The 20,010-nt window shown below is 45.2% G+C and overlaps 1 protein-coding gene across 1 annotated transcript in view; it reads right to left on the bottom strand.

Moving 5' to 3' along the window:
* LOC121278030 (dedicator of cytokinesis protein 2-like) overlaps positions 1 to 20,010 on the bottom strand; it is a 1,199,266-nt gene that overhangs the window by 378,048 nt on the left and 801,208 nt on the right. Inside the window, exon 29 of the mRNA XM_041188048.1 lies at positions 7,831 to 7,925. Within this exon, the coding sequence (XP_041043982.1) occupies positions 7,831 to 7,925 (95 nt within the window). The remainder of the gene's footprint in view (positions 1 to 7,830; positions 7,926 to 20,010) is intronic.

Below are 20,010 nucleotides of genomic sequence, written 5' to 3'. Positions count from 1 at the left end.
GCTAGGTATGACTCCAACCAGCGGAGAGTTTTCCCTCTGATTCCCATTGACTCCAGTTTTGCTGGGACTCCTTGATGCCACACTCAGTCAAATGTGGCCTTGATGTCAAGGGCAGTCACTCTCACCTCACCTCAGCAGTTCAGCTCTTTTGTCCATGTTTGAACCAAGGCTGTATTGAGGTCAGGAGCTGCGTGGCCCTGGTGGAACCCAAACAGGTTATTGCTAAGCAAGTGCCGAATGATAGCACTGTTGATGACCCATTCCATTACTTTTCCAATGAGTAAAAATTCACCACCCTCTGAATGAAAAAATTCCTCCTCACCTCAGTCTTAAATGGTTTTCCCCTTATTCTGAGATCGTGTCCCCTGGTTCTAGACTCACCAGCCAGGGGAAACATCCTATCTGCATCTACCCCATCGCACCCTGTAAGAATTTTATAAGTTTCAGTGAAATCACCTCTCATTCTTCCAAAATCTAGAGAATAGAGGCCAAATTTCTACCACAACCCCCCCAATGCCAGGTCTGTGTGGTAAGATCGCCGATAACTGGAAGTGAAGACATGGGTCACCACTTGGGGGTGACACCCTTCGTTAGTATCAGAGCTGGGGTTCTTTATGAAATGGATGGAGAACGCCACTTTTGCAGCTGAGTCAGAGACATTTGCACAGGCCATTTCGTCTTTGAAATTAAGCCATGTTGTAACCATAATCTGAAAATTACATAGATCACTAAAGGGCAGGTAGAAAAAGAAATCCATTTACTCGAACCAATCCTTCAGCGAGAGAGGGCAACAAACCCCATTTAGCTGGCTGCGTGAGTGACGTACTTCCATGGTGTCCTCTCCTTCCAGGCGTAGTCCTAGTTGTGGCTATCATTCCCTGATACTGCTGAGCTGCTGGCCTCCTGGGAGCAGGCAGCCATCCTTTAAACAGACGGCAGCCCTGATGGTGACCAGTTAGATGCCTGCCCCCTGAAAATGCAGCCCTGGTTCGAGCAAACAGCCGAGGTGGTCTAATCCCCAGCTTTCCGGCCTGTTGTTGGGAGCCTTGGCGCAATGGCAGAATTCAGCCCAATGGCTTCAGTCTTCCCAATATTTAATTGGAGGAAATTTCTGTTTCCCCAGCATTGGAACCCTGACAATTTAGAGACAGTGGAGGGATTGAGAGAGATGTGGAGCTGTATGGCATCAGTGAACATATGGAACCTGACCCTGTGCTTTTTGGATGTTGTCGCTGATGGGCAGTATATAGATGGCAAAAAGAAATCATTGAAGGTAGCAGGACAGGTGTAGAGAGCAGTTAATAAAGCATATAGTATCCTGGGCTTTACGAATAGGGGCGTAGAGTCCAAGCGCAGGGAGGTTATGCTGAATTTATGTAAGACATTCATTAGACCGCAGCTGGCGTATTGTGTACAGTTCTGGGTGCCACATTATAGGAAGGATGTGAATACATTGGAGAGAGTGCAGAAGAGATTTACAGGAATGGTTCCAGGGATGAGAAGCTTCAGCTATGAGGATAGATTGGAGAGGTTGGGACTGTTGTCCTTGGAGAGAAGGCGGCTTGGTAGAGATTTGATAGAGATGTTCACAATCATGAGGGGGCTGGACAGAGTAGATAGGGAGAAGCTGTTCCTGCTCATAAAGGGATCAAGAACGAGAGGGCACAGATTTAAAGTGATTTGCAAAAGAAGAAAATGTGACATGAGAAAAAACTTTTTTCACACAACGAGTGGTTTGGGTCTGGAATGCACTGCCTGGAAGTGCGGTGGAGGCAGGTTCAATTGAAGCATTCAAGAGGACATTAGATGATTATTTGAATAGAAACAAGGTCATAATGCTCATTTGGAGAGCCGGTGCAGACATGATGGGCTGTCTCCTTCTGTGCCGTTAAAATTCTGTGATTCTGGGTCAAGGATAGATCCTTGGAGGACACCGGAGGTAACAATACAGCAGCAGGAAGAAGCCACTGTGGGTGATTCTCTGGCTATGACTGGATAGATAAGAATGGAACCAGGTGAGTGTAGTCCCACCCAGACAGATGACAATGGAGAGGCTTTGGAGCAGGCTTTCATGGTCAACTGTGTCAAAGGCTGCAGAAAGGTTGAAGAGGATGGGGTTGAGGGGTGGGGCGGGGGGCGGTGGCGTTAGTGGCGGGGGGGGCACAGGGAAAGCTTACCTTTGTCACAGTCACATAAGATGATATTTATGACTCAGTTAAGAGCCATTGTAGCACTGTGACTGGAGTGGAAGTCTGATTGGTGGGTTTTAAACATGGAGCTCTGAAAGTCATCAGAAAGGTGCTGAAATCCATTATTAAAGAAGTGGTAACTGGGCATTTAGAAAAAGCATAATATGATTAGGCAGAGTGAACATGATTTTATGAATGGAGGTGGTGCTTGACAAATCTATTAGAGATTTTTGAAGTTGTAACTGACAGGGTAGATAAAGGGGAACCAGAAGATGGAGTGTATTTGGATTTTCAAAAGGCATTCGATAAAGTGCCACATAAAAGATTTTTGCACAAAATGGTGTTGTGAATAATATATTAACGCACAGTGGTGAATGGATAGAAAACAGTGAGTAGGAATAAATAAGTTATTTTTGGGTTGACAAGGTGTTGCTATTAGGGTACAGCAAGCATCAGTGTTGGGGCCCCAGCTATTTACAATCTATACTAATAATTTAGATGAGGGAATCAAGTGTAATGTATCCAAGTTTGCTGACAATGCAAAACTAGGTAAGAATGTAAGCTGTGAGGAAGACACAAAAGGCAAAATCTTCGGTTTTGACTGCAGGAGAGGACTACTTTCAAGTACATTTCTGTACTTGAGGACATACAAACCTAATCTACGAAACCTGTCCTCGTGGTTTAACTGTCAGCCCCAAAAAAGTATGACAGTACCTACTGAACATCCTGTTTGCTAATTGAAAAGGGCCAAAAATCAATAAGCAGAGTGTGGAAAGGTGATAACTTATGTCCATCTGTTCCTCCCCCGCTGATGTCCCAGTATTCACTTCTCCTTGCTGACTCAATACCTCAGGCGCAACATAAAAAGGACAGATAAACCTGGCCCTTCAAACTTCTCGCTACTGACAAACGGATGTCTACTTAGGATCGAGTGCAAAGTGTAATGTTCAATGGTTCAATTGATCTGTGTTTGATTATATTAGCCTGTTAACTGATCTACGTTCATTGTGCTTGATTAATTAAGCCTGGGTATAGTCCCTGAGAGATAAACAGCTTCCATAAAGCCCTGTGAAGCCTGTGCTGTGAACATGTGTGTAAATCATATTATTATTGAGATATTTTAAAACACTGTAAATAAACCTATTGTTGACTTAGTGTCATCTCTGCACTGCCGTGAGGTAATTCAGATATATAAAATATAAAACAAACCAGCAAATATACAACACTAAGAAAATCTGAAAGGGTCTAAACTTGAAACCTTTCAGGTGCTGATGGGCTCACAATATATTTCCAGAACTTTTCTTTTTTCTCACAAATCTCCTTGTGCAATGAGTACACCGGGACCTCTAATCCCAGTCTTACATTCTGGGGCAGACTATGCTAAAAAATAATAAACCTTTTTATTAGATACATGATGCTTCTCTCTCCTCTGGCTTTCAACCTCTCTATTTCATGCCTGTCTCTAATTAATAGGGCTATACCTCACTGCAGTTAGGGTTTGATAAAAAGAGTCTGATAGGGTAGACATGGCAAAGACGTTTCCACTTGTGGGAGAGATCAAACTAGGGGTCATATAATAAAATAGCCATTAATATATCCACCAGGGAATTCAGGAGACATTCTTTACCCCGAGAGCGATGAGAATGGGGAATGGGGCATATTTGGCAGGAATAGCATAGATGTATTTAAGGGTACGCTAGATAAGCATATGAGGGAGAAAGGAACAGAAGAAGGATATGTTGATAGGTTGGGATGAAAAAATGGGAGGAGGTTCGTGTGAAGCATAAACACTGACTTAGACCAATTGGGTTGATTGGCCTGTTTCTGTGCTGCACATTCTATATAATTTAACATGATTGCAAATTCCCCAATTTGCAAAATACCTGTCCTTTCTTCTGTCCCTGGTTTTTGGGTATGCGCAAATTTGTTAAGAATTTAACATTCTCCTGTGTTTCATCTCACAAGAACAGTGGTGGGGAAAGCACATGAGAAGAATATTTCCCTCAGGTCCATTATCTTTCTGACAGATAACACATTGTATGACTGAAGAAAAAAGTACAAAAGACAATCAGAACTCGGGAGGGTTAGTGGCAAAGCCAGCTTTAGCACATTAATAATTTTCAGGCTAGAGGTTCATTTGTCAAGATAAACTGGGCCTGTCAAGGCTCCTGGGCCGCTGATAACTCTTTCTACAAGGAAAGTTCTGTGCTGGAAATGTAAATCTCTGGTAAAATAGACTTAGTCAACAAACAAGTAAAGAAAAAAAAAACATTATTCCTGCTTGGCTGCATTTCAGGACTGGCTTTCCTTCTGAGGTCCCCATTATTGGCCAACTTGAATGTGCTTGGCATTGTTAGGCTGTTTTTTTTTCTCTCCTGGATGGTGTCCTTGACATAACAGAACTGAGGTCACTGTAGAAACCACTGAGCCAACTGCAAACTGCACTAGGAAGCTGGCTGCAGTCGGACAACGCTGATGAAATTAAGCGCTTACTCCCAGCTTGAAATGCGATCCCTTTCCACTCGTAAGCCTTTGACCTGAATCTTTGCCTCGGGCCATGGATGGAAAACATGGTTGGAAGCGGTAAACTCCCTTTCTATTCGCGGTAGCAATTTTAAATCAATTTGTTGAGAGTATACTGCAAAGTAAAATGACGGGCTGAGTTTTCACCTTAGCGTGTGAGTGTGCACCTGGCACGCATAAGGATGAAATAACATGTGACGACGCTGGGCGAGCGTCCTGGCATCATCGCACATTCGCGCGATATTTTGGTCAGCAGGCACGCTGCCAACAATTAAGAGGGCGGTTAAGCCATTAATTAATTACTTAAATTTAATTTCTCCCTTACAGCTGGCGGGCAGGCGAATAGGCCAAGCGGCCTTTGCATTTTTAGCGAAACCTCATACACAGGGCAGGGTGAGGTTTCGAAGAGCGATTTCAAAAACTTTCAAAACTCATTTTTTAACATGTCTCTGCTCATGTGACAGAGTCACAAGAGCGGGGACGTGTTTTCCTAAATTTTAACATCTTTATTTGCAAAGTTAAAAAATTTACAGCTCCCTGAGGCACCCCCATGCCTTCAGGGAGCGCACCCGGGCACAGGCGTTGACTTTGGCGCTCGCCCTCCCCCCACCCAGGCAGCGCTGAGCGTTTCAGCGCGTGATTCACGCTGGCTGGCCGTTAATTGGCCATCGGACGTGGAATCTCGGTCTGGGCCCAATCGCGGGCAGTGGACCGTTGCGTGGCCGCTCCTGTGCCCGCCCACTGCGCCTGCCTGAAGAGGGGAAAATCTTCCCCTGTAAGTATCTGAATACTACTTAAAGGTGAAAAAGAATGCTACAGGAATGAAACAGGAGCAGCTCTTCCTGGGTCACATGGCCCCAGATTAGCCCTCAGGTTGGGCCACGGTTGTGTATTGCAATGCACTTTGGGATATCTTTCTTGGCAACATCACCATAGCAACCTGGATGCATTGGAAACCTTTCCTGGCAAGTTTCAATATAAGGCAATAAATTGAATGAGCAAGATTTATATTGCATTTGTGTATATATTACTTTAATATGAAATGAGAGAAGACATTCAAACAAATTCCTGGCTTTTTCAGTCCTGCTTCCTTTAAGAACGAGCTCACTGGCCAGGATTCCCTGCCTCTGCGCTCACTAATTGGCCATAGGTGAAAAACGTGGGCTGTCAAGTTCACGAGCAGGCAAGCCTGACTGCTGAATTTTGGGAGCTTTTGAAGGTGAAGGAGAGAGGTAGGAACGTAAAGCCATTCTCGGAAGCGAATTCCAGAAGGCAAACACCTGGGCCTTGATTTTCGCCATGACGGTGAAGATCTCCATGGTGGCGAGAATGGTAGAAGAGGCCTGAATCCAGAAGTCCTGCCCCTGAACGTGGCGCCTACCATTATCGCATGCACGCTTTGTAGAGGCAGCTGCCCATAGAAATCTGCAGCTGCCTCCACATATCTGTGATTTTGGTGTGAGAGGTGTCAGGAAGCTGGCGTGCATGGATTAGACCTGGTAGCTGCAGGTCTGAGCTTTGTGGATTCATTTGGATAGCCAAGGTACCCTTTTGGAGAGGTAAGGTACCCCTTTGGATATGGTCCCAGGGCACCTTTGGTGGAGTTCAGGTGCTATTTGGAGGAGATCTGGTGCCCTTTGGAAGACGTAAGGTGTCATTAGGGAGAGGTAAGGTGTCTTTTGTAATTTTAAAAGAAGACATGAATGTGCGTAAAAAAAGTGTGTAACTCATTGGAACTGCCAAAAACAGCGGTCAAAAATGTCAAAATGAACTGTCAATGTTATCAAGCTGTCAAGGAATTTAAAAGTCTTGCTCTTTAACTATTTGAAAAAAAAACTGTCTGGAGTGTCAAAAAATAAATATATTCTATTTCACTCTGTCTGTTGACGTAAGCATTAGGGTTTCCATTACTGAATTAGTGCTACATAACTCATTTCACAACCATCCATTATCAGTAGGCCGCCTGCCATTTTACAGTTTGACCCATAGCTTCAAATGGTTTTGGATTCTTTGAAGTTGGACTATGAATCCCAATGCATGTTTTTATAAGGGATTATGCAATTGAATAAAATGTTTGTTGTGGCTGAAGGAATGCAAATGCAGTAATTTTTTAATATAAATAAGTGTTTTTTTTATATAGTCTGCAATAGACACTTGGAACTTTGTTTTATTTAATCTCAGCATGTGCCCTGAGGTCTGTCCATGGTGGATACTGAGTGAGTCGGCACGGTAGGTGTAAGGGCAAAGGGTGGTGGGAGGAAGGGCATGGGTTGGCGTGAGTTGGCACAAGGGCTATAAAGGGCTAGGGGGTGGGTGGGGGCCAAAGGTTGGCATAAAGGGTATGAGGGGGTGGGTGGGGGCCAAAGGTTGGCATAAAGGGTATGAGGGGCCTTGGGGTGGGCAGAGGGGCATAAGTTGGCATGGCAAATATAAAAGTCCATGGAGAATGGGCAGAGGGGCATAGGTTGGCATGGCAAATATGAAAGTCCATGGAGAGTGGGCAGAGGGGCATAGGTTGGCATGGAGAATATGAGGTGCCATGGGGACTAGTTAGAGGGGCCTAGGTAGGTATGGAAGGTGTGAAGAGCCATGGGGTGGGTGGGGGGAATCTGATGGCATGGGTTGGCTTGGATGAGGCATGGGGAGTGTGTGGGGGTTTGTGTGATGGGGTGTGAGTAGTGAGGGCTGGACGTCTGTTTAATGATTTCCTGTTTTTTTAAAAAGTTCAATACAGTGCCGTTGCATCAAGGCAGGTCTTCCCTCCCAGCCCACCTCCGCACCCGACGTCCTCGGCACACATTCCGGGGTCACCCAACCTGACTCCCAGCAAGTCCCACAACCCTGGAACGAAAATCTGACCTTCCGGAGCGCTTTCTCCAGGGTCAGGTTCGCTGAGCCAGGAAGTGTCCTGACACTGCGTTCCCGACCCAGGAGTGAAAATCCAGGCCTTGGTCTCTGAAAGGACACCATCCGAGTGTGAGGCGGTGTGGGTGGGGAAACCAGAAGTGGGCACAGCTTGGACATTAATATGAAAAACATTTTCCACATAAGTTAGAACAATGAGAAAGAAATTCAGGGAATCACTATTAAAATAGATGTAGTCCAATGGCTGACTGACCTGTTCTGAACCATACTCATCACCATCCAGTCAGCAGGATATACATTCTTGCCAATAAGATCTTTAAACATGATGAAGGTCTCCATCAGGAAGTCCTATGAAGACAGAGGTCAGAGTCAGAGCAGGACACATGAACTGAGGACCAGTATACCTAGAAGAATGTAAGGACACAAGAAATAGGAGTGGGAGTAGGACACATGGCCCACTCAATGAAATCATGGCTTATCTTAGGCTTCAACTCCATTTTCCCACCTGCTCCCCAGGGTACTTGGGGTTGCCAATACTCTGGGTTGGCTTGATGTCTCCGAGAATTGAAGATCAATCTCCAAGACACTGCTGTGCACAGCCCTGGAAAAAAAATCACTTTCTTTGTAATTTTCTCTTTACCAGGAATTAAGGTATTGAAAATGAGGGAAAAAAAGCCTGTTTGGCCGACAGTCGAGCATCATCCAATTGGGTAACTGGTCTTTTTGCTTTCCAGTTGGTATTGGAAGGCAGTGCGTGACAAGGATGGATGTGTTGGCTGTTGGAGTGTAGGGGCAAGTCATGTGATGAAACCTCCAGCGATACATTTAATCACAACTGGCAACTCCAAGTCTGCTTTATTTCACTATGAAACAAAGCAGCGTTTCCAATGAAATATTCTGGGTGGAAATTTACTGCTCCTCCCAGCAGCGGGATTTTCCGGTCTCGCTGAAGTAAATGGACTTTTGAATGGCTCGTCGCATTTTCTGGCCCAGCCCCCACCACCCCCCCAGATGGAGCCATAAAATTCCACCTTATAACTTATTAATGAATTAAATTAATCACCAGATCCATTGTTCCCTGATATCTCAGTCGGTAAATTCATCACCTGGAGGAACTGAGTTGTGTAGACCAAAGAGATAACATTACAATGCTGCACTCCTGTCATGGAAACTACATGGTCGCACTGACAAGCGGGCCAGTAATTAGAAATCATAGATTTAAAATAATTGACAAAAGAACGAGAGAGAAAAATGAGGAGAAATTTCTGCACACCAGGGATTAAGATCTGGAACACACTGCCTAAGATGTCTAGGCCGTTCTTTTGAAAGAGCAAGTAGAGGCCTGATGGGCTGAATGGCTGACTTCTGCACTGTAGACTCTTTGACTGGAAATACACAGCAGGATTTTGCAAGTTAATGGATGTAAAATCCTGGAGAATGCACGCCTGAATTTTTTTTTAAATTCTCTCACAGGATGTGGATGTCACTGGCTAGGCCGGCATTTATTTCCTATCCCTAATTGCCCTTGAGAAGCTGGTGGTGAGCTGCCTTCTTGAACCGCTGCAGCCCCTGTGGTGTAGGTACACCCAGAGTGCTGTTGGGAGGCGAGGGGGGTAATTCTAGGATTTTGACCCAGTGACAGGGAAGGGAGGCGATATAGCTCTAAGTCAGGATATTGTGTGACTAGAGAGGATAATCTCTGGACTGGTAATCCAGAGGCCCAGGGTATTGCTCTGGGGACCCGGGTCCAATCACCACGGCGGATGGTGGAATTTGAATTCAGTAGTGAAAAATCTAATGATGACCATGAAACCATTGTCAATTGTTGTAAAATGACCCATCTGGTTCACTAATGCCCTTTAGGGAAGAAAATCTGCAGTCCTTACCTGGCCTATATGTGACTCTAGACCCATAGCAATGTGGGTTACTCTTAAAGTGCCCTCTGAAATGGTCTAGCAAGCCACTCAGTTGTATCAAACCGATACACAGCTTCAAAAAAGAAATGAAACTGGATGGCCCACCCAGCATTGACCTAGGCACTGGAACGACATTCACTGTCGCTGGGTCAAAATCCTGGAACTCCCTTCCCAATAGCACTCTGGGTGTACCTATACCACACGGACTGCAGTGATCCAAGAAGGCAGCTCACCACCACCTTCTCAAGGGCAACTAGCCTTGGTGAGATGCTGCAGCTCATCTTGTAGATGCTACACACTGCTGCTACTGAGTGTCAGTGGTGGAGGGAGTGAATGTTTGTGGATGTGGTCCTAATCAAGTGGGCTGCTTTGTCCTGGATGGTGTCAAGCCTCTTGAGTATTGTTGGAGCTGCATTCATCCAGGCAAGTGGGGAGTATTCCATCACACTCCTGACTTGTGCCTTGTAGATGGTGGACAGGCTTTGGAGAGTCAGGAGGTGAGTTACTCGACACACAAATCCTAGACTCTGACCTGCTCTTGTAGCCACAGTATTTATATGGCTAGTCCAGTTTAGTAACTGGTCAATGATAACCCCCAGGATGTTGATAGTGGGAGACTCAGTGATGGTAATCTTATTGAATGTCAAGGGGAGATGGTTAGATTCTCTCTTGTCGTAGGTGGTCATTGCCTGGCACTTGTGTGGCGTGAATGTTACTTGAAACTTATCAGTCCAAGTCTGAATGTTGTCCAGGTCTTGCTGCATATAGACATAGAACCATAGAACACTACAGCACAGAAAAACAGGCCATTTAGCCCTCTAGTCTGTGCCAAAATATTATTCCACTAGTCCCATTGAGCTGCACCCAGTCCATAACCCTCCAGACCTCTCCCATCCATGTATCTATCCAATTTATTCTTAAAACCTAAGAGTGAGCCTGCATTTACCAGGTCAGATGGCAGCTCATTCCACACTCTCACCACTCTCTGAGTGAAGAAATTCCCCCTAATGTTCCCCCTAAACCTTTCCCCTTTCACCCTAAAGCCATGTCCTCTCGTGTTTATCTCTCCTAATCTAAGTGGAAAGAGCCTACTCGCATTTACTCTGTCTATACCCCTCATAATTTTGTAAACTTCTATCAAATCTCCCCTCATCCTTCTATGCTCCAAGGAACAAGGTCCAAACCTGTTTAATCTTTCCCTGTAACTCAACTCCTGAAGACCCGGCAACATCCTAGTAAGCCTTCTCTGTACTCTTTCAATCTTAATGAGATCCTTCCTGTAGTTAGGTGAACAGAACTGCACACACAATACTGAGATGGATCATCCACTCGGCATTTCCAGCTGAAGATTGTAGCAAGCGCCTCAGCCTTATCATTTGCACTGATGTGCTGGGCTCCTCCATCATTGAGAATGGGGATATTTGTGGAGCCTCCCCCTCCAGTGAGTTATTTAATTTTCTATACCTCTCATGACTTGATGAAGCAGGACTGCAGAGCTTAGGTCTTATCCGAAGGTTGTGGGATCACTTAGCTCTGTCCATTGCATGCTGCTTATGCTGTTTGGCACACTAGTAGTCCTGTGTTATAGCTTCACCAGGTTGATACCTCATTTTTAGGTATGCCTGGTGCTGCTCCTGGAATGCCTTCCTGCACTCTTCATTGAACCAGGGTTGATTCTCCAGTTTGCTTGTAATGGTAGAGTGGGGGATATGCCAGACCATGAGGTTACAGATTGTGGTTGAGTACAATTCTGCTGTTACTGATGGCCCACAGTGCCTCATGGTTGCCCAGTCTTGAGTTGCAAGATCTGTTAGAAATCTACTCATTTAGCACGGCGGTAGTGCTACCCAACACGATGGAGGGCATCCTCAATGTGAAGACTGGACTTCATCTCCATAACGACTGTGCAGTGGTCACCCCTACTGATACCGACATGGACAGATGCATCTACGAGAGGTGATTTAGTGAGGATAAGATCAAGCATGTTTTTCCTTCTTGTTGGTTCCCTCACCACCTGCCACAGACCCAGTTCAGCAGCTATGTCCTTTGGAACTTGGCTAGCTCGGTCTGCAGTGATGCTACCAAGCCATTCTTGGTGATGGACATTCAAATCCCCCCCACCCATAGCGCATTCTGTGCCCTTGCCTCCCGTAATGCATCATGCCAATGGCGCTTAACATGGGGCAGCACTGATTCATCACTGAGGTGGACGGTAGATGGTAATCAGAAAGATGTTTCCTTGTCCATGTTTGACCTGAAGCCATGAGGTTTCATGGAGTCTGGAGTTGATGTTTAGGAGTCCCAAGGCAACTCCTAGCTATATACCTGGGTAGAGTGGACGTGGGGAAGATGTTTCCATTAGTAGGAGAGACTAGGACCCGAGGGCACAGCCTCAGAGTAAAGGGAAGACCTTTTAGAACAGAGATGAGGAGAAACTCCTTTAGCCAGAGAGTGGTGAATCTATGGAATTCATTGACACAGAAGGCTGTGGAGGCCAGGTCATTGAGTGTATTTAAGACCGAGGTGGATAGGTTCTTGATTGTTAAAGGATCAAAGGTTACGGGGAGAAGGCGGGAGAATGGGGTTGAGAAACTTTTCAGCCATGATTGAATGGTGGAGCAGACTCGATGGGCCGAATGGCCTAATTTCTGCTCCTATGTCTTATGGTCTTATATACCACATCTGGTGGGTCTGTCTGGTCGATTGAAAAGTACATGCCCAGGGATGTTAATGGTGGTTTCAGAGATATTGGCTGGAATTTTCTGGCCCTGTTATGGTGAGGCCTGCCACAGGAGATTTGATGGCCCAGCCATGCCTTGCCAATGGTGGCTAAATTTTGAGCTTGAATTTATTATGATCTGGAATGCATGGTCCAAAAGATGACTGAAGCAGCTTCAATAGTAAATTTCCAAAGGAAAGTGCATATATCGTTGACAAGGTAAGAACATTGCTGGGCTCTGTGGAAAGATGTGAGAGCAGGAGGATTAACTTGATAGCCATCACGGGTATGATGGGCTGAAAAGCCTCCTGTATCATTCTGTGAGTCTCTGGTTGAATACTATTGTGGAGAGAGAAGGCTGAGGGTTGCTTGCCTGTGATGACTAATGGATAGACAAAGGGCCTGACAGTAATCACACTCCAGCTCTGCTGTGAAGGATGAGCAATTTAATCAGATATCTGAAGACTCCTATAGAACTCTAATCCTTCAGGAGGAGCGGGACAAGGGTGGAAAATAGGGAGGAAAATCAGTACAGCTTGCAAAGTACTGATGCCAATTTTGACGACTAAATGTTATTCTTCAGTGACTCCTCAAAACCTCTGTACAAGTCCTTGACTGACCCATATTTAATGCTTGAAGGAAGGGAGAAGGTACTATAAGAACTGTATTTCTATTTTTCCGTTGCTTTGCTCTTGGGGACTGGATGTCTTTGATTAATTTTAGCATCCCTTGAACTTTTGCACAAATAGTTGCTGCATAGGGGGTTGATCGAAATGTAATTTAAAATAAACAACTGCCCTCCCCTGAAGGCTTCACATGGAGAAGTCGGAGGTTCCCTTGGCTGAAATTTAACTGCAGCACACGCAGGAGGTGTGCAGTGCACATCAGTGGAAGGGAGTCTGAGCAGGATCATCACTGCCAAAGTTATTCCCAACCATTGTTATCCTTTTGGAAGATCTCTCCTTTCCCGGGTTTCCTAAAGCCTGGCTGTATGCAAGTGCTGATGTGATTGTTCAGAAATCAGCTCACAAACAGAGTCAGCCACGGCTCAGTGGGTAACAGTTTCAGTCAGAAAGTTGTGAGCTGGAGGCCCAATCCAAAATCTAGACTGGATAGACAGATTGGCCTGGATTTTGCGATGTTACCATGGTGAAACCATCAGCGTTCACCGTCATTACTCTACAGGAACTGACAGCAACTTCCAGAGTCTACACTAGCACATGGAAACCTAGGATTTGCTGCCAGGGATTGTATTCTCCTCCAGAGGCTGCATTGTTGGGGCACCGCATGCTGGATTTTATTCCCCCACCAATGATGGGTTTGAAAGTTGGAGGGGGGTGGCCATAAAATGCAATGGGTGCCATACCCACCACCTACCCACCCACCGCTCCCGTGCCGCAATTTTACCAGCAGTAGAGAGGCTTCGGTAGTCCACCCACCTATGGGTCAATTGAGGCCCTTAAGTGGCCAATTGATAGCCTGTTAAGGGCCTCATCTGACCACCATTAGGAGGTAACCACTGGTGGAAGAGGCCTGTGCCAAGGGTCCAGTCCAGTGGCTTTCACTGCATGACTGGCGATGGGCAAGCGCGGGCGTTTCTCATTAACAGGCTCTCAGGCTCCCTGGGCCCATTGGAGGACTTCTCAGGTCTCTTCCCTGAAGTCCTATCTGCCTTATCTCCCCCACCCTTTTTGCCTCCCACACCGGGGCCTTCTAGCCTACGCTAATGACGACCCCACCCTCCAAACCTACCTTCCCTCCCGGCACCTCATAGTTGGGGACGATGCAGTCCCAGTGTTAGCCACTGCTCCTGGTAGCACTGCTGGAACTGGAGAGTCAAATGGCTGGCTGCTTTGAGAGGGGTGATTTCCTGCCCAGAAGGGGGCAGAAGTATCACCTTAAACCAAATGCCTGCGGGGCAACCTGTTCGAGCAGGGGTGGGCTTATCACAATATCTTCTTACTGAGAGTGGGGGCCTGGGGTGGAAACCCGGGCCCTGTAAAACTCTGCCCATCACCACGCAACCCCCCAGACTGAAATCAGTACAAATTAACTGAATTGACAAAAACTTCCAGTTTTACATTGTCATGCTCACTGTAAAAACCCTTGTAAAAGTTACACCTTGTTGAATGAGATATAAATGGGTTTTTAATGGAATACTAAGTTACTGCTCAACACACCCACTGGGGTCGCAAACCCTAATTTTTTTTGGTGAAACATCAATTCTTTCCTCACCAATTAAAAAAATGCATTTTTTTGAAAAAAACTTTTTTTTTTAATTTTAAAATTTATTTATCGTTAGTTTAGCTTCCAACTGGATTCAGTCATAATCATTTATTTGGCTATCTGGAAATTTAGATCACTGTGTGTGCTTTCAGCTTCCTGGTTTGCTGTCTGTGTGAATGCTTCAATGTGACTGGTTCCTTACCAGCTTGCTGACATCACTGCTGCTGCACTCCAAGACACACCCTTGACTTGGCGCCAGGTTTAAACTGCCGTCAAGGAAGGGAAATCCATGCCAACAAGGTAGTTAGATCTTTGTGGGCCGCTTTCTTTGAAGGCATCCTGGTTTTTGCCACTGACTGCAAAAGCCAGGCTATCATCTAATCAGATCTCTGCTGGTTTGGGACCTTGCTGTGCACAGATTGACAGCAACGTTTCGTACATTACAATAGTGACTAAATTTTGAAAGCTCTGATGGGAAGCCATTAACCTGGAACATGAACGATATTTCCCTCTCCACTGATGCTGCCTGACCTGCTGAGTGTTTTCCAGCATTTTCTGTTTTTATTTCGGATTTCTGGCGTCCATGGTATTTTGCTTCTGTTTTACACTTCAGAAGCACTTCATTGGGTGTAAAGTGCTTTATTAAATGCAACCTATCAGGGAAACCTCATAATCTCTTCAACAATCTATTCAGTTCCAGCTCAGTAGGAACACATTGTCAAAAATAAAAATCCATTGCAATATTTGGACAATTTGTGATAACATCTTTCTATTTACATAGCCTCGATGAATATCAAGAAGTAATTCCATTCAGGATGATAAGAGGATTCCCTGAACGCACAAATAGAAAGCTATTGATATGAAGGATTTGTTTCTTCCTCATACCTGAGACAACTGCAACGATGCTTTGAATCATAAAATGGTGCAGCACAAAATGGGGTCAATCAGCCCATCGTGCCTGTGCTGGCTCTTTGGAAAAGCTATCCAATTTGCCTCAGTCTTCCCTGCTCTTTCCCCATAGACCTGCATAGTTTTCCTTTGCAAGTAATTGTCCGATTCTTTTGTGAAGGTTACTATAGGTTCTGCTTCCGTTACCTTTTCAAACTGTGCATTTCATATCATTACAACATAAGAACATAAGATAAAAGCAAAATACTGCAGATGCTGAAAATCTGAAACAAAAACAGAAAACGCTGGGAAAGCTCAACACGTCTAACAGCATCTGTGGAGAGAAAAAAAAGAGTTAACGTTTCGAGTCCTTATGACTCTTCTTCAGAGTCAAAGAAGAAGAGTCATATGGACTCGAAATGGTAACTATTTTTTTTCTCTCCAGTGATGCTGTTAGATCTACTTGAGCTTTTCCAGCATTTTCTGTTTTTGTATAAGAATAGGAGCAGGAGTAGATCATATGGCCCTTTGAGCCTGCTCTGCCATTTAATAAAATCACGGCTGACCCTCTACCCAACCTCTACTGTCCTGCCCGAACCCTATATTCCTTGATTCCATTAGTATCCAAAAATCTATTGATCTCTTGTCTTGAATATACTCAATGACTGAGGATCCACAGCTCACTGGGGTAAAGAACTTAAAAGATCCACAACCAATGAGTGAAAAATTTTCTCATCACCTCAGTCTAAATGGCTGGCCTCTTATTTTGAGAGTGGGCCCTAGTTCTATACTTCCCAGCCAAGGGAAACATTCGCCCAGCAACTAGGGGGTCAAGCCCCTTAGGATTTTATAACATCTTTCAAATAAATTACCTGTCATTTTAGGCCTAGCCTTTTCAATCTCAAAAACCAACACAACTATCCCATGAATCAGTCTACTAAACCGAGATTATAATCCCTCTAAGGCAAGGAGTCCAAAACTGTACACGCTACTCAGATGTGGTCACACCAAGGACCTATATTAATTGTAGTCAGGCTTCCTTATTCTTAGAGTCTAATAGAAGAAAAAGCTGGAAGATTTGTTAGGAGAAGGCCTTTGAAAGATTTGAAATGAGGATGAGAATTTTAAAATTTTGGTGGCGCTGGATGGAAGAGCAACATAGGTCAGCGAACACAGGGGCAATGGATGAATGGGACGTTGTGTGAGTTAGAACACAAGTAGTAGAGTCTTGGGTGAGCTCAGGTTTATGGGGGAGTGGAAGCTAGCGGTTAGACAAGAGTATTGGAATAAAAAAAACAGAAAATGCTGGAAAAACTCAGCAGGTCTAGCAGCATCTGTGGAGAGAGAAACAGAGTTAATGCCTCAAGTCTGTATGACCCTCCTTCAGAGCTGAAGAGAAGTGGAAATATGATGAAGTTTATACTGTTTAAGGGAGATGGGGCAGGTGGAGTTGGATAGGAGGCCAGCGATAGGTGGGGGCAAAGGAGGGATTGACAAAGATGTCATGAACAACAGGACAAAGGGAGTGTTGATGGTAGTGGTTAGTGCTAAAAAAGGTGCTAATAGTGGCATAAAGGTAAGAAAGCAGAATATGATTATATATGTGAATATTTGAATAGTTACGTCTAAAAGCAATAAAAGCATGGATAAGGGTTTTAGCAGCAGATGAGCTGAGTCAACAGCTGAATTAGCCAATGCTATGGAGGGACAGACAGTGGCACTGTGGTAATATCACTAGTTTAGTAATCCTGAGGCTCAGGGGCCATGGGTCTAAATCCCACCATGGCAGTTGGTGGAACATAAAATGAATTAATTTTTAAAAAGTCTTGAGAGCTAGTCTCAGTAATGGTGCTATGAAAACTGTCATCAATTGTTGGGAACAGAGGAGGCTGAGGGGTGATCAAATCGAGATGTATAAAATTATGAGGGACTGAGATAAGGTAGACAGGAAAGAGCTGTTTCCCCTCACTGAGGGCTCAATTGCCAGGGGTGGCATAAATTTAAAGTGATTGGTAGAAGGATCAGGGAGGACATGAAGAAAAACTTTTTTACCCAGAGGGTGGTGGGTGTCTAGAATTCACTGCCTAAATCGGTGGTTGAGGCCGAAATGCTCAACTCATTTAAAAGGCACCTGGATCTGCATCTGAGGCGCTGTAACCTGCAAGGCTACAGACCAGGTGCTGGAAAGTGGGATTAAAATAAGCAGCTAGTTTCTTTTTCTGGCCGGCACAGACATGATGGGCTGAAGGGCCTCTTTCTGCGTCGTGGTATTTCTATGGTTTCTAGGTTCTACCTGGTTCACTAATGTCCTTCAGGGAAGGAAATCTGCCGTCCTTATCCAGTCTGGCCTACATGTGACTCCAGACCCACAGCAATGTGGTTGACTTTTAACTGCCCTCTGAGATGGCCTAGCAAGCTACTCAGTTCAAGGGCAATTAGGAATCGGCAATAAATGCTAGCCTTGCCAGTGATGCCCACGTCCCATGAAGGAATAAGGAGAAAAAAAGGTGGAAACAGGCAGGGTCTTGGTGATGGTGTGCAGAGCCAGAAAATCCCATTCCTTGTGATTTTGGAATATAGTCAAATATGTGGAAGGTCATTTGAGGGTCAAGTATGACACCAGGATTGCAAACAGACTGGTTTAGCCCCAGGTAGTTGCCAGGGAGCAGGATGAAGTCAATAGATAGGGAGCAGAAGCTTGGGGCCTGAAAACAATGGCTTCATTCGTCCCATCTGGATGATACAGGAGAGATTTTGGAGGAGGATGTTTTGGTCACCATGTGGATAAAGAGGGATTCCTGGAGGCCACGGAACTTTTATTTAAAATTAGGCCCTGCTATTAAGGTCGATGGTGTTCCTCATGTCTCTGAGCCTCCCGTGCCAGTCTCTCGCCTCGCTGTGAGGTTTCCCCCACTCACCTTTCCCAGCTTCTCCCCTCCACACCCGTAAAACCTGAGGTCGCAGATAAACGCACTGACACAGTACACAGCGGCTTCGAGCGCCGACTCCTTTCCAGGCTTACCAGTGAAAAAGGACTCAAAAGTTACCCAAAATTATCCTTCAGAAAGTGAAAGATTTTTTTTTTAAACTCGTTCTCTCATGGGACATGAGCATAGCTGGCCAGGCCTGCATTTTGTAAGTTTTGTTTCTCATCGATAGGTCCTGCATGATGCCTGGTCATCCTGGTCATCGGCTACCAGCGTGCTATGCGTATCCTGTGCCGGGATTTTCTGGCCCCGCCCATCGGCGGGATCTTCCGGTCCCACCGAGAATCAATGGATTTTTGGGCTGGCTTGCAGCAGCTCCCACCATGGCAGAGCCGGAAAATCCTGGCCCTTGTGATTTTGGAACATAGTCAAATAAAGACGGTTTGGGAATTTTATAACCCTTTATAACCTTTGCCGGCATTACTATTTATCTTACTTAAGCCTGTATCCTCGTAACGGTTCAGGTGTCACAGAGGTTCTGGTTTTGCAATCTTCCTTCAGAAAAAAAAAATTGAGGCCGACACTCAAGGGCAGTACTGAGGGAGTGCCACACTGTCGGAGGTACAGGCCGGGGTTTTCTGGCCCCGTCACGGGGTGGGACCCGCCGCGGGCGAGTTGGCGCCCCAGCCAGAAGTCCACTGACTTGCGGCGGGACCGGAAGATCGCAGTGGCGGGCAGCTGCGGAAAATCCCGCCCTACAGTCTTTGTGAGCTTGCTGTGCATTAATTGGCCGCCGCGTTTTCTACATTATAACAGTGACCACACTTTGAAAGTACTTTATTGGCTAGAAAGCACTTTGGAATGCCCCGAGGCTGTGAAAGGCACTACATAAATGCAGGCCTCTCTTTGAAAAGGGACTGGATCCCTGGCCCATTGATTCTGGGGGATACATCGAAGTCTTTCATGAGGTATTGAAAGGTTTTAACTATTCTACTTGTTAAATGTGGAGAAAACGCTTCTCTTATATGGTGTGAATGGCTGACCAATCTACAACTTCCCCGGTCTGAGCTGTGACTTGGAATATTATGCATGAACCCATGGGCTCGTAGTCCTAGTTCAGAGACTTGAGTACAAAGTCTAAGTTGACACTCCAGTGCAGTTTTGAAAGAGTGCTGTACTATTGAAGGCACTATCTTTTGGAGGCGAGGTTAAACAGTAGCTAGAATTCAAGAGTCCTTTATTGGCTATTGAGTGTGTTGTAATGTAATGAAAAACTTTCTTCTTTCTTCCAGCTCTAACATATCCCCAAATCATTTCTATTTCTCTGACTTTGACTTTTTTTACAATCCTCCCTTCCAATGCACCCTTAAGGCAAGGGCTTAAGCTCCAGAATTCCCTCCCTAAAACACTTTGCCTCCTTCACCACTCTCTGTTCTTCTAAAATGCTCTTCAAAACCCATCTCTTTCACCAAGTTTTTGGTCACCCTTCATAGCATTTCCATCTACGAACATACATAAATACGAGTTAAAAACAAAAAAACTGTGGATGCTGGAAATCCAAAACAAAAACAGAATTACCTGGAAAAACTCAGCAGGTCTGGCAGCATCAGCGGAGAAGAAAAGAGTTGACGTTTCAAGTCCTCATGACCCTTCGACAGTTCTGTCCAAGGGTCATGAGGACTCGAAACGTCAACTCTTTTCTTCTCCGCCGATGCTGCCAGACCTGCTGAGTTTTTCCAGGTAATTCTGTTTTTGTT

Source organism: Carcharodon carcharias, chromosome 1 (genome assembly GCF_017639515.1).
Source record: "Carcharodon carcharias isolate sCarCar2 chromosome 1, sCarCar2.pri, whole genome shotgun sequence".
NCBI classification, from domain to species: domain Eukaryota; kingdom Metazoa; phylum Chordata; class Chondrichthyes; order Lamniformes; family Lamnidae; genus Carcharodon; species Carcharodon carcharias.
The sequence above is the reverse complement of the archived record's forward strand: the minus strand, read 5'-3'. Positions and strand labels throughout refer to the sequence as shown.